This window comes from Chiloscyllium plagiosum, unplaced genomic scaffold (genome assembly GCF_037043375.1).
Source record: "Chiloscyllium plagiosum isolate Xiang-an unplaced genomic scaffold, Cpla_swu_hap1 HiC_scaffold_16, whole genome shotgun sequence".
In the NCBI taxonomy this organism is placed as follows: Eukaryota; Metazoa; Chordata; class Chondrichthyes; order Orectolobiformes; family Hemiscylliidae; genus Chiloscyllium; species Chiloscyllium plagiosum.
In genome coordinates, this window is record NW_028270154.1 from 17,436,337 (window position 1) to 17,448,583 (window position 12,247).

The 12,247-nt window shown below is 43.8% G+C and overlaps 1 protein-coding gene across 1 annotated transcript; it reads right to left on the reverse strand.

Moving 5' to 3' along the window:
* Positions 1-1,004: 1,004 nt before the first annotated feature.
* Positions 1,005-11,957, reverse strand: LOC148147492 (uncharacterized). The gene is made up of 4 exons (XM_087995037.1): positions 11,825-11,957; positions 11,289-11,327; positions 1,692-1,832; positions 1,005-1,603 (listed from the first exon to the last, which is right to left on the reverse strand). Exons 1-4 carry the CDS (start codon positions 11,939-11,941, stop codon positions 1,472-1,474), a joined length of 429 nt encoding a protein of 142 aa, XP_087851163.1. The 5' UTR covers positions 11,942-11,957; the 3' UTR covers positions 1,005-1,471.
* Positions 11,958-12,247: the final 290 nt, after the last annotated feature.

Here is a 12,247-nt window from a genome sequence, read left to right on the forward strand (position 1 = left end):
CTCACCATTTGCAGATGTGCACACAACCAGGTTCCACAACCACGTAGTGGAAGAGGGATGGATGTTGTCCAAGATATTTCTATGTTCTTATTTAGATAGTGCCACAGCAGTGTTTTCACCAATCTGAATAACCTTTTCCGTTTAAGTTCTCAACTAAGAGATGGTACCTCAAGCAATTGTATTTCCTATATTTCAGCAGCAGCTATCCTTCAAAAAACTGGCTGCACAGCAGAACTTTGAGGAATCCGAGGGTCACGAAAGGTACTCAATGAAGTCAAACTGGTATTTTATTTTCTACTTTTCTCATTGAAAAATAAGAGTAGATTTACAAGCAGAGAGTCTGATTTGTGCTTTTAAACCATAATCATCAGAGTCAAAGTAATACCATTGGACTAAGCTGGCAATTTACCTCTGATAGTCCCTACGAAATCCACAGGTGCATTTTTTTCTTTTACTCACACCACCATTTCTTACTCATCCGCAATTCCTCGTGGACTGAGATGCTTGCTAGGCCCTATTTCTCATATTCACTTGTGGGACATGGGCATTATTGACTGGCCAGCATTTATTGTCCATGCCTTGAAAAGGTAGTGGTGAGCTGCCGTCTTGAACGACTCCAATCAATGTGCTTAAGTAGACTCAATACGCCAAGAGGGAGAGAATTCCAATTTCAGAGGGCAATTAAGAGTTAACCACATTGATACAGGTCTGGAGTCACTTCTAGGCTAGACTGGGTAAGAATGGCAGATCTCCTTCTATTCTGGGCATCAGTGAACCAAATGGCTTTTTACTACAATTGACAATAATTTCACTGTCACCATTACTGAGGCTTGATTTCAATTCTAGAGTTACTGGGATCCTTTCACTGCCATGTCTAGTGATTTTACCAATACCACAATCAGCTTTTGAACTCTAACACAATTATATAAACATAATAACAAAGTCTTTGCAATATCCCATATAAAGTGATGGCTACATAAAACAGAAATTAGGCAAAAAAATAATTTATTCAGATATAAATATGAACAATAGTAACATCTATTACTATGCACAGCATAAATATTTTTTCACATTAATGTTTACAACATAAACCATTGGTGACTTCCTACAACAAGAGTCACAGTAAGGTCAGTGACAAAATAAAAACAAAATAAATAAATAAATACAATCACATTCATAGATTTCTTTAAAAAGAGAAGATAAAAAGGCATTCAATTAATCTTGCCAATCATTTGGAAAATATGTGTATTTTTGTCTTGATTTGAAACAAATACTTTACTGACTATATTGGTTGGAATGTGCATAGCTTTAAGCACATATATATTTATAATGTACTATATAAATATATGTATGTGTGTATGTATATATATAAAAAAAGATACACACATACACACATATACACACTCACTTATATATTATGTATTTATTTACCACATGCTGAAGCAAATAATTTTCAGTTTGACCCCTAGCGTTATTTCGTACTAATATGGCTTCTGCTGCGGCTATTTCTGTTAATGCCTTGCAAGAGATTGATGAACTTTTCCAGGAATTCTCTTGATGTCACTCTTGCCACTTCAGGATGTTGGCAATCTACTCTTATCAACTAAAATATATTTGAAAAATGTCATTAGTCGAGTATTTGTTCAAAACTTTATAGGCAATTCTAAAATGCAAATATAAGTGAAACGTACCATGTTCTCCTTTTCCCTTTCTAAGTTTGACAGGATACGTTCCATTATTACTCGAAGTTCACCCTGACTGTTAGCAGTCATATTGACTTTCCTCAGCCCTTCATGGAATTTATCAATAATTTCATTTCTACATCCATTGTCCTAATGGAGAAAATAAATTAGAGATGGTGTTAGCATGCTGTACTTTCAATATGGAAGTTTGCTTTATATTTCACATGTATTGATGAGAATCTCTTATAAGGAACAAGGGTTGTAAGTGAATGCCATTTTCGTATAATAGTTCCCATAATCCCTTCTGCACCAATCACAGCATCAAAATTGTATGAATTAAACTCACAAACAACATTCTTGTGGCTGTTGCAATGTTCTGAATTGTCTTCCCACAGTACAGTCAGCTGAAACACTTGTCTCCAGTGCCTCTCCTCCCTGGGTCTCACAGGTAGAATTACTTATACGTTCAAGTATCTACAGCAATTGTGGCTCATACAACATATACGACAAATGCAAAATCAAAATACTGCAAATGCTAAAAATCTAAAATAAGACAAATTACTGGAGAACCTCAGCAGGTCTGTCAGCTTCCATGGATGGAGAAACTGAGCTAACATTCTGAATCTCTTTTTCCGAAATGAAGGCGGTGCTGTTATAAGTTTTGTGCTATTGAAAAAGGTGAGAGGAATAAAGGTGTGAGTAGATCAGAAAGAAGGTTTGGGATAGGGTAAAGAGTGAGGGAGATTAGAGATCGTCATTGTTGTAGAACAAAAGGCAAAAGGAACATTAATAGTTGTTGAGAAGAGATAAATTATCAATCCAAAGTGGCTCTCTTGAATGGTGACATTGCACTTGCCTTGTTAAATTGGCAACTGAACCTTCAGGGAATCCTGAACTAGGACTCCCAAGTTCCTTTATGCTTCCAAATCTTTTCCCCATTTAGAAAATCGTTTACACCACTATTCTTCTGACAGAAGTGCATAAACTCATACTTCCCCCATTGTGTTCCATTTGCCATTTCTTTGCTCACTATCCTAATCTGTCCAAGTCCCTCCACAGCCTCCTGATTTTGGAAACTTTAAAGCACAGGAGGTGCAAAGTAAATGCAAAGTATTGTTGTATATACATTGTATTTATGGTTAACATAGAAAATCACATTGCGACATTATTAGTAAATGAAGACTAGGCTAAAGGCAAGCGAGAAACCAAGAACTTGATCAAAAAGGATCACTTTAAGAAGGACAAAAAAAAAAATTTAGAACATACAGCTTTGGAGAATGAGTCATTAATGTTTTGGCAAAGACTAGGTATTCTTGAGGTGGTGGTGTTGTGGTAATTGTTTTTTAATTCATTCATGGGATGTGGGCATCACTGGCTGGAGCAGCATTTATTGCCCCATCTCTTGTTGCCCTTGAGAAGATGGTGGTGAGCTGCTTTCTTAAATTGCTGCAGTCCAATTGCTGTGGGTTGACCCACAATGCCATTGGGGAAGAATTCCAGAATTTTGACCCAGCGCAGTGAAGAAACAGTGATATATTTGCATGCCAAATGGTGAGTGGCTTAGAAGGGAGGTAGTGGTATTCCTATGTATCTGCTGCATTTGTCCTTCTAGATAGAAGTGGCTGTGAGTTTGGAAGATTCTGTCCATGAGTATGACTATGTCAGACTGTCACTTGACAAGTCTGTGAGACAGCCCTGGACTATTAATCCAACCTAATGTTCAAGGAGCATGGGCTCAAAGCTGACCACAGAAGGTAGTGAAATCAAAGTTCAATAAAAAGCTAGCCTACTGTTGATCATATAACTAAGTCAATTGTTGTAAAAATCCATCTGATTTGCTAACATCATCCTTACGTGGTCTGGCCTACATGTGACTTCATTTGTTTAAGGATGAGACTGGGGAGTACTTGGAAGTGCATGGTAAAATAGCACTGAGTCAGCACTTCTCCGTCAAGGGGACGCTATGCCTGACAAATCTGTTAGAATTCTTTGAGGAGGTAATGAGCAAGTTCGACACAGGACAGCCAATAGAAATGATATACTTGGATTTCCAGAAGGCCTTTGACAAGGTGTCACACAGGAAGCTACTGAATAAAATAAGAGCCCATGGTGTGAGGAGCAAGGTAGTAGCATGGATGGAGGATTGGCTGACTGGCAGAAAGCAGAGAGTGGGGATAAGAGAGTCTTTTTCAGGATGGCAGCTAGTATCTAATGGAGTGTATTAAAGCAAAATTTGACACGGAGCCAGACAATGGGTGAGATTTTCCAGATGAATGGATTTACAACCGCACCACTTGCTGGCGGGGAATGCATTTCTGCTGAGCCCCAGTGACTCTTTTTAACATCTCAAGTTGTTTGGCTGGAGTCAGGTTTCAGCTCCTCGCTGAGGAAGCAATCTAGCCTCAGACATTTGCTGGCTAATCTGTTTGGTTGATACCTCTGCAGCCATAGCAATATAAGATGGAGCCATGTACAGGAGTGGGGCTATGAGCAGTTCTCAGGTTCAAAGTCATAGAGTCATAGACTCATAGAGATGTACAGCACGGAAACAAACCCTTCAGTCCATGCAGACCAGATATCCCAACCCAATCTAGTCCCACCTGCCAGCATCCAGCCCATATCCCTCCAAACCCTTCCTACTCACATACTCATCAGATGCCTTTTAAATGTTGCAATTGTACTAGCCTCCACCATTTCCTCTGGCAGCTCATTCTATACACGTACCACTGAAAACGTTGTCCCTTAGGTCTCTTTTATATCTTTTCCCTCACACCCTAAACATATGCCCTCTAATTCTGGACTCCCCCACCCAAGGAAAAAAAATGACTGCAGATGCTGGAAACCAGATTCTGGATTAGTGGTGCTGGAAGAGCACAGCAGTTCAGGCAGCTTCCAAGGAGCTTCGAAATCGACGTTTCGGGCAAAAGGAATAAAGGCAGTGAGCCTGAAGGGTGAAGAGATAAGCTAGAGGAGGGTGGGGGTGGGGAGAAAGTAGCATAGAGTACAAAAGGAGAGTGGGGGAGGGGATGAAGGTGATAGGTCAGGGAGGAGGTGGAGTGGATAGGTGGAAAAGAAGATAGGCAGGTAGGACAAGTCATGGGGACTGTGCTGAGCTGGAAGTTTGGAACTAGAGTGAGGTGGGGGAAGGGGAAATGAGGAAACTGTTGAAGTCCACATTGATGCCCTGGGGTTGAAGTGTGCTGAGGCGGAAGATGAGGCGTTCTTCCTCCAGGCGTCTGGTGGTGAGGAAGCAGCGGTGAAGGAGGCCCAGGACCTCCATGTCCTCGGCAGAGTGGGAGGGGGAGTTGAAATGTTGGGCCACAGGGCGGTGTGGTTGATTGGTGCGGGTGTCCCGGAGATGTTCCCTTAAAGTGCTCTGCTAGGAGGCGTCCAGTCTCCCCAATGTAGAGGAGACCACATCGGGAGCAACGGATACAATAAATGATATTGGTGGATGTGCAGGTAAAACTTTGATGGATGTGGAAGGCTCCTTTAGGGCCTTGGATGGATGTGAGGGAGGAGGTGTGGCCGCAGGTTTTACAATTCCTGTGGTGGCAGGGGAAGGTGCCAGGATGGGAGGGTGGGTTGTAGGGGGGGCGTGGACCTGACCAGGTAGTCACGGTGGGAACGGTCTTTGCGGAAGGCGGAAAGGGGTGGGGAGGGAAATATATCCCTGGTGGTGGAGTCTTTTTGGAGGTGACGGAAATGTCGGCGGATGATTTGGTTTATGCGAAGGTTGGTAGGGTGGAAGGTGAGCACCAGGGGTGTTATGGTTGGAGGGGTGAGGTCTGAGGGCGGAGGTGCAGGATGTGGATGAGAGGGCATCTTTAACCACGTGGGAAGGGAAATTGCAGTCTCTAAAGAAGGAGGCCATTTGGTGTGTTCTGTGGTGGAACTGGTTCTCCTGGGAGCAGATATAGCGGAGGCGGAGGAATTGAGAATACAGGATGGCATTTTTGCAAGAGGTAGGGTGGGATTACACCTCTTCCCACCCTACCTCTTGCAAAAATGCCATCCCGCATTCCGAATTCTTCCACCTCCACCGTATCTGCTCCCAGGAGGACCAGTTCCACCACAGAACACATCAGATGGCCTCCTTCTTTAGAGACTGCAATTTCCCTTCCCACGTGGTTAAAGATGCCCTCCAATGCATCTCGTCCACATCCCGCACCTCTGCCCTCAGACCCCACCCCTCCAACCGTAGCAAGGACAGAACGCCCCTGGCGCTCACCTTCCACCCTACCAACCTTCGCATAAACCAAATCATCTGCCGACATTTCCGCCACCTCCAAAAAAGACCCCACCACCAGGGATATATTTCCCTCCCCACCCCTGTCCGCCTTCCGCAAAGACCGTTCCCTCCGTGACTACCTGGTCAGGTCCACGCCCCCCCTACAACCCACCCTCCCATCCTGGCACCTTCCCCTGCCACCGCAGGAATTGTAAAGCCTGCGCCCACACCTCCTCCCTCACCTCCATTCAAGGCCCTAAAGGAACCTTCCACATCCATCAAAGTTTTACCTGCACATCCACCAATATCATTTATTGTATCCGTTGCTCCCGATGCGGTCTCCTCTACATTGGGGAGACTGGACGCCCCCTAGCAGAGCGCTTTAAGGGAACATCTCCGGGACACCCGCACCAATCAACCACACTGCCCTGTGGCCCAACATTTCAACTCCCCCTCCCACTCTGCCGAGGACATGGAGGTCCTGGGCCTCCTTCACCGCCGCTCCCTCACTACCAGACGCCTGGAGGAAGAACGCCTCATCTTCCGCCTCGGAACACTTCAACCCCAGGGCATCAATGTGGACTTCAACAGTTTCCTCATTTCCCCTTCCCCCACCTCACTCTAGTTTCAAACTTCCAGCTCAGCACTGTCCCCATGACTTGTCCTATCTGCCTATCTTCTTTTCCACCTATCCACTTCACCCTCCTCCCTGACCTATCACCTTCATCCCCTCCCCTACTCACCTTTTGTACTCTATGCTACTTTCTCCCCACCCCCACCCTCGTCTAGCTTATCTCTCCACCCTTCAGGCTCTCTGCCTTTATTCCTGATGGAGGGCTTTTGCCCGAAACATCGATTTTACTGCTCCTCGGATGCTGCTTGAACAGCTGTGCTCTTCCAGCACCACTAATCCAGAATCCCCCACCCAAGGGAAGAGACTTTGTCTATTTATCCTATCCATGCCCCTCATGATTTTATAAACCTCTCTAAGGTCACCCCTTAGCCTTTGACGCTCCAGGAAAAACAGCCCCAACCTATTCAACCTCTCCCTATAGCTCAAATCCTCCAACCCTGGCAACGTCCTTGTAAATCTTTTCTGAACCCTTTCAAGTTTCACAACATCTTTACAATAGGAAGGACACCAAAAGGGCACACAATATTCCAAAAGTGGATTAACCAATGTCCTGGAGTGCGGGGATGGTGGGGGTGGAATTGTTACAATTCAGAAACAGGCCAGTTGGCCTATCATGTCTGCACCTACACTCTGAATAATCATCAAAACGAAAGGACATTCTCCTGCCTTTTCAGCGTAATCCTGTGCATTATTTCTGTTCAAATAATCACTTAATGTCCTCTTGAATGACCCGGTTGAATATCTCACCATCACACCTCCAGGCTGTGCAATCCAGACCCTAATTACCTGCTGTGTGAAAAAGCTTTTTGCTCACCTTGAATTTGTTTCTGTTGAAAAGCACACTAAGAACTTATCAGGGTGGAGAGGAATGAAGTCTGAAGATGTGAAGAGGGGATGGAAGAGAAGGAGAGTAGTCTTGGTGGAGATATTTGTGAGGAGAAAAAGTGGTCATGAGGGATTGACTTTGGAGACGAGGGAGTAGGGTCATCCAAAGTGGAAAATGGTCAATAATTACCCATTTGGGCATTTTAATTAGGCCAAGTGTGGACAGATTCCAAGGCTTCACCTGTAACCTCATACATCTGTGGATACGTTGGGAAACACCATCACATATTTTCACAATCTCTCACACACACTCCAACCTACCCCATTGCTATTTACAAACTCAGTTCAAAGTTTGTGAGAAGATTTGTAGCTCGGGTGCTCGTTGCTGTGGTTCTGTTCGCCGAGCTGGAAGTTTTTGTTGCAAACGTTTCGTCCCCTGTCTAGGTGACATCCTCAGTGCTTGGGAGCCTCCTGTGAAGCGCTTCTGTGGTGTTTCCTCCGGCATTTATAATGGCCTGTCCCTGCCGCTTCCGGTTGTCAGTTTCAGCTGTCCGCTGTAGTGGCCGGTATATTGGGTCCAGGTCGATGTGTTTGTTGATGGAGTTTGTGGATGAGTGCCATGCTTCTAGGAATTCCCTGGCTGTTCTTTGTTTCGCTTGCCCTATAATGGTAGTGTTGTCCCAGTCGAATTCATGTTGCTTGTCGTCTATGTGTGTGGCTACTAAGGATAGCTGGTCGTGTCGTTTCGTGGCTAGTTGATGTTTGTGGATGCGGATTGTTAGCTGTCTTCCTGTTTGTCCTATATAGTGTTTTGTGCAATCCTTGCATGGGATTTTGTACACTACATTAGTTTTGCTCATGCTGGGTATCGGGTCCTTCGTTCTGGTGAGTTGTTGTCTGAGTGTGGCTGCTGGTTTGTGTGCTGTTATAAGTCTAGTGGTCGCAATAGTCTGGCTGTCAGTTCAGAGATGTTCTTGATGTATGGTAGTGTGGCTAGTCCTTCGGGTTGCGGCATGTCCTCGTTCCGTTGTCTAATGTAGTGTACAAAATCCCATGCAAGGATTGCACAAAATGGCCTGTCCCTGCCGCTTTTTGGAGGAAAAAACACGGTGAGGGCTCAGGCAACCAACAGCTTGGCTGAGCCCTCACTAATAGAGCAATTGAAACTGCTGATGCTCAAAAGGGGAGTGTCTATGGAGTATTGTGTTCAGTTCTGGTCTCCTCATTATAGAAAATATGTGAAAGATTTAGAGAGGGTGCAGAGGAGGTTTACTAGCATGCTGCCTGGACTGGAGGGCATGTCTTATGAAGGAAGGTTGAGGGAGCCAGGGGTGATGTGAGGTGACTTGATAGAGGTGTACAAGACATTGAGAGGTATAGATAGAGTGGATAGCCAGAGACCTTTTCCTTTGGCAGAAATGTCTGTCATGAGGGAGCACAATTTTAAGATAACTGGGGGAAGGTTTTGGGGAGATGTCAGAGATAGGTGCTTTACTCAGAGAGGGGTCGGTACGTGGAATGCATTGCCAGCAGTGGTAGTGCAGTCAGGTACATTAAGGACATTTAAGGGATTCTTCGATAGGCTCATAGGAGTTAGTACAATGAAGGGTACGTATGTGAGTCTGATCTTAGAGTAGGATAAAAGAGCTGCACAACATTGAGGGCTGAAGGGCCTGTACTCTGTTGTACTGTTCTATGTTCTATGTTCCATGCACCTCGGAGGGTTGTGGGGATGCAGAAGTTCACACAGAGAGGAAGGGGTGAGGCCATAATTTGGAAACACGGATCTGAAGTCTAATTGTAAATTTGTGAATTGGAGCAAATTAAGTCAAGAAATGCAGTGTTGAGCTGGTCTCAAGGCTACGGAGGATGGAACATGAGGGACCTGCCAGGAGTCTGTGGGAATAGTTGCACATGGAGGTGACTAAGGTATAGATGAGCGTGTCAGCAACAGCTGAGCTGAGTCAGGGATGGTGTTAGGAAATGTTACAAAATTGAGGATTGTCAGGTCAACAGTGATCTCATTTAATGGCAAAGTAGAATTGATGGGTGAAATGGCCTACTTACTTTATGATCTTATCTTTTGACACAATTGCTGATGAAAACAAATTTAAATAAGAGAGGGGCAACCACCAGACTGAATAGCACCATTAACTATATTGGGTCACGTGCAGATCAGGAGGGAACCTTGGGCAGTGAATAATTCCATGGGAATATGACTGAGGAGCAGGAGCTATGTCACATTGATCAGGAGAACTCTGACTGAGATTGAGGTAAGATTAGAGAGGACCCAGAGGAAGATGTCAATTCATGGCAAAGCCACATGGGAACTTTAGAGACGTTTAGGTTGGTGGGCTATGGAAGGGAAAAAAGTGGCTGATCAGATCACTTAGTAACAAAGCAGTCCACGGCTCCTTGTACTGGTTATTGGGGGTGATTGGAAACATGATAAAGCAGAAGCATTTTAAGAAGATTGTTTTCCATAGAGAACACAAGCCCGTGGTTATCTGTGTGTTCCAGAATGAACCTGGAAAGATGAGCAGTTTGAATGACAGATGATGCGACAGATGTGGCAGATGAATTGCTAACCCAATTACCCACCTTTGAGTCGATAAAGATTGTAAATTGCTGTTGTCAGAACTTAATGTTGTAGGACATGAGTGCTAACATGTACAGTATTGGACTAACATGCAATAAATCACCTCTTCAAACTGGTCTTCAGATTCAATAAAGAGTTTAAATTTAATTCTTTCGTGAATTGTTGGCTGACTATAACCTTGATTCTGCATGTCATGGTTGTTTCATCAACCCCCCTGAATCGTTCAGCACACGTGGACAGCCAGCTGTATTTGCACTAGTTCTCTGAAAGTTCAACGCTCTCTTTCCCAATTGGAAAGTTTCATCTGAAAAATCTTCTTTTCTAAAGTTTTGATCCAATTGCATTTTGAAAGTTACTAATAGGTTAGGTCATACCATCCATTTGGGCAGTGCATGCTAACTGCTAATGCAAATCATTGTTCTTACTCTCCCTTCTAGTGTTTTGATGTTTATTTTAAAATGGCATTCTTTGGTTACTGGTTCTCCTGTTATGGTTGCCACTTTCCAGTCAAAGCAAGTGCTCCATGCTGTGGTGGCATAAGAAAAAGCACAGCTCTCAACAACCTTCTCAGGACAGTTAAGAAAATAGAATCAATGCAGATTTTTCAAAGTTTTGTATGTTATAAAGCCGTTGGGGATAAATTTTCCTGGCCCCATAGTGGTGGGAATCGAGGAGGAGAGAAGTGGAGGGAGTCCGCTTTGGAATGATTCATCATCACATTTCTGTTACAGGGGGACGTTCTCATGCAGCACAGGAAGAAGATCACTGTCCTTTCAAAAGCTGGGGTGGACAGACAATTATGATAGAAATAGGTTTTAGGCCTTGCCTTTACCAGCAATGGAGCAGCCCCTCACCAAGTGTGGAGATTACCAGCTTATTCTGGGAGGCTGAAATGCAATTGTATCTGGAGACTCCATCCCTGAAGGAGGGCGCCATAGACTGGAAAGATCTGCAGTCCAGAGAATTTCACGAGTTGGGTGTCCCATCCATTCTAAGGGCCTATTGGATGTTCTGCTCTGAACTTTTTATTTACAGTGATGCCTCTGAAGGGACCTCCATGCTTCAACAGTACCTACCTCTTCCAGTGAGTCTGTCCAGGCTCAATACCAGCCAGGAGCTCACTAAACATGGCAAGTATACTGGTGGCTAATAACAAGGCCACCATCAGGACATTTGCTAATCTCACTGCCATCAAGTACAGGCTCAGAGCCTCCATTTGATTATGAATTCGGTTTTCTGAAGTCTACTGGAAAATCCTCCTCAATATTGCTACAAGTAAATACTTAATATCTCTGCTAGCAAAATTAGATACCTTACCAGGTTTATCTTTGGCGTATCCATATTCCTGGGCAAAGCCTGAAAGAAATGAAATTTATGTGCATTTACTTCTTCCAAAAGACAGTGAATGGATTTTTAAGTTCAACAGATATTAAAGCCACTTCTCAAACCTCGCCACAAAACAGAAGGAGCAGACAAAAGCTGGGTTGGACTTCCAAAGAGCAGTGTCACTGTGATAAGCAAGTTTCCTGCTTAAGAGGTGTCCATAGGCGGAGTTGCTGGTCTGAACTGTAGATCTATGGAGAGATGTGAAGTGAAAACCAGATACTCCCCCACAACAAGGAAGGAGGGACATGCAGTCGCATACTTTCTACTAGTTGGCACTGGACTAAAAATGTGAAAGTCTGTGGACAACATATTCAGCCTGGCTTCAGTTACTTGCCCCCAGCTTTACAACACTGGGAGAATAAGGGTGAAAACAATAAAATAAATCATGAAAATAAATCTGTCATAAACTTTGGTAAATTTTAAGCAGAAGCAAGTTGTTACTTACAGACAGTAGAAACTGAGCTTACCTTTAAAATTCTATCTTCATTTGTTCTAATGTCCTGTAGGATCTCTGTAATCCCAGAAGAAGCATGGCTGTCATAGTTACAGTAACCAAACAACATCAGTATGTACAGAGAGATCATTTTGTTATTAAAGATACTGAATTCGCACTTGCTTTATACAGTTGTCACAATTAATATGCACATCTGAATCTGATTTTTATGTACTAAAGGCAAAAATGATGTTATTGTATGGAACAGAGAATGGCATTTGCAGTTATAAAGTGTTTTCATTTGTCATAGACATTGTAACCCTGTTTGCGCTCTCTGTTTCCTCTTAAGAAAAATGCTTACTCTGGGGAAACCAAGGACTTTCTGATGCAGAGTAGTTCCTAATTTTGTTGACTGAAGTTCCTGCTCTCGCAGCATTTCCAAGGTTATCACTGGTAT

What these genes read in the sequence shown, in the direction of transcription:
- LOC148147492 (XM_087995037.1), bottom strand. Translation starts at nt 11,941, where the DNA reads ATGATCTCTCTGTACATACTGATGTTGTTTGGTTACTGTAACTATGAC. An exon ending in ATACGCCAAAGATAAACCTG is followed by an intron (nt 1,833 to 11,288) that starts GTAAGGTATCTA and finishes TTTCTCCATTAG; the next exon opens with GACAATGGATGTAGAAATGA. An exon ending in AAAGGGAAAAGGAGAACATG is followed by an intron (nt 1,604 to 1,691) that starts GTACGTTTCACT and finishes AATATATTTTAG; the next exon opens with TTGATAAGAGTAGATTGCCA.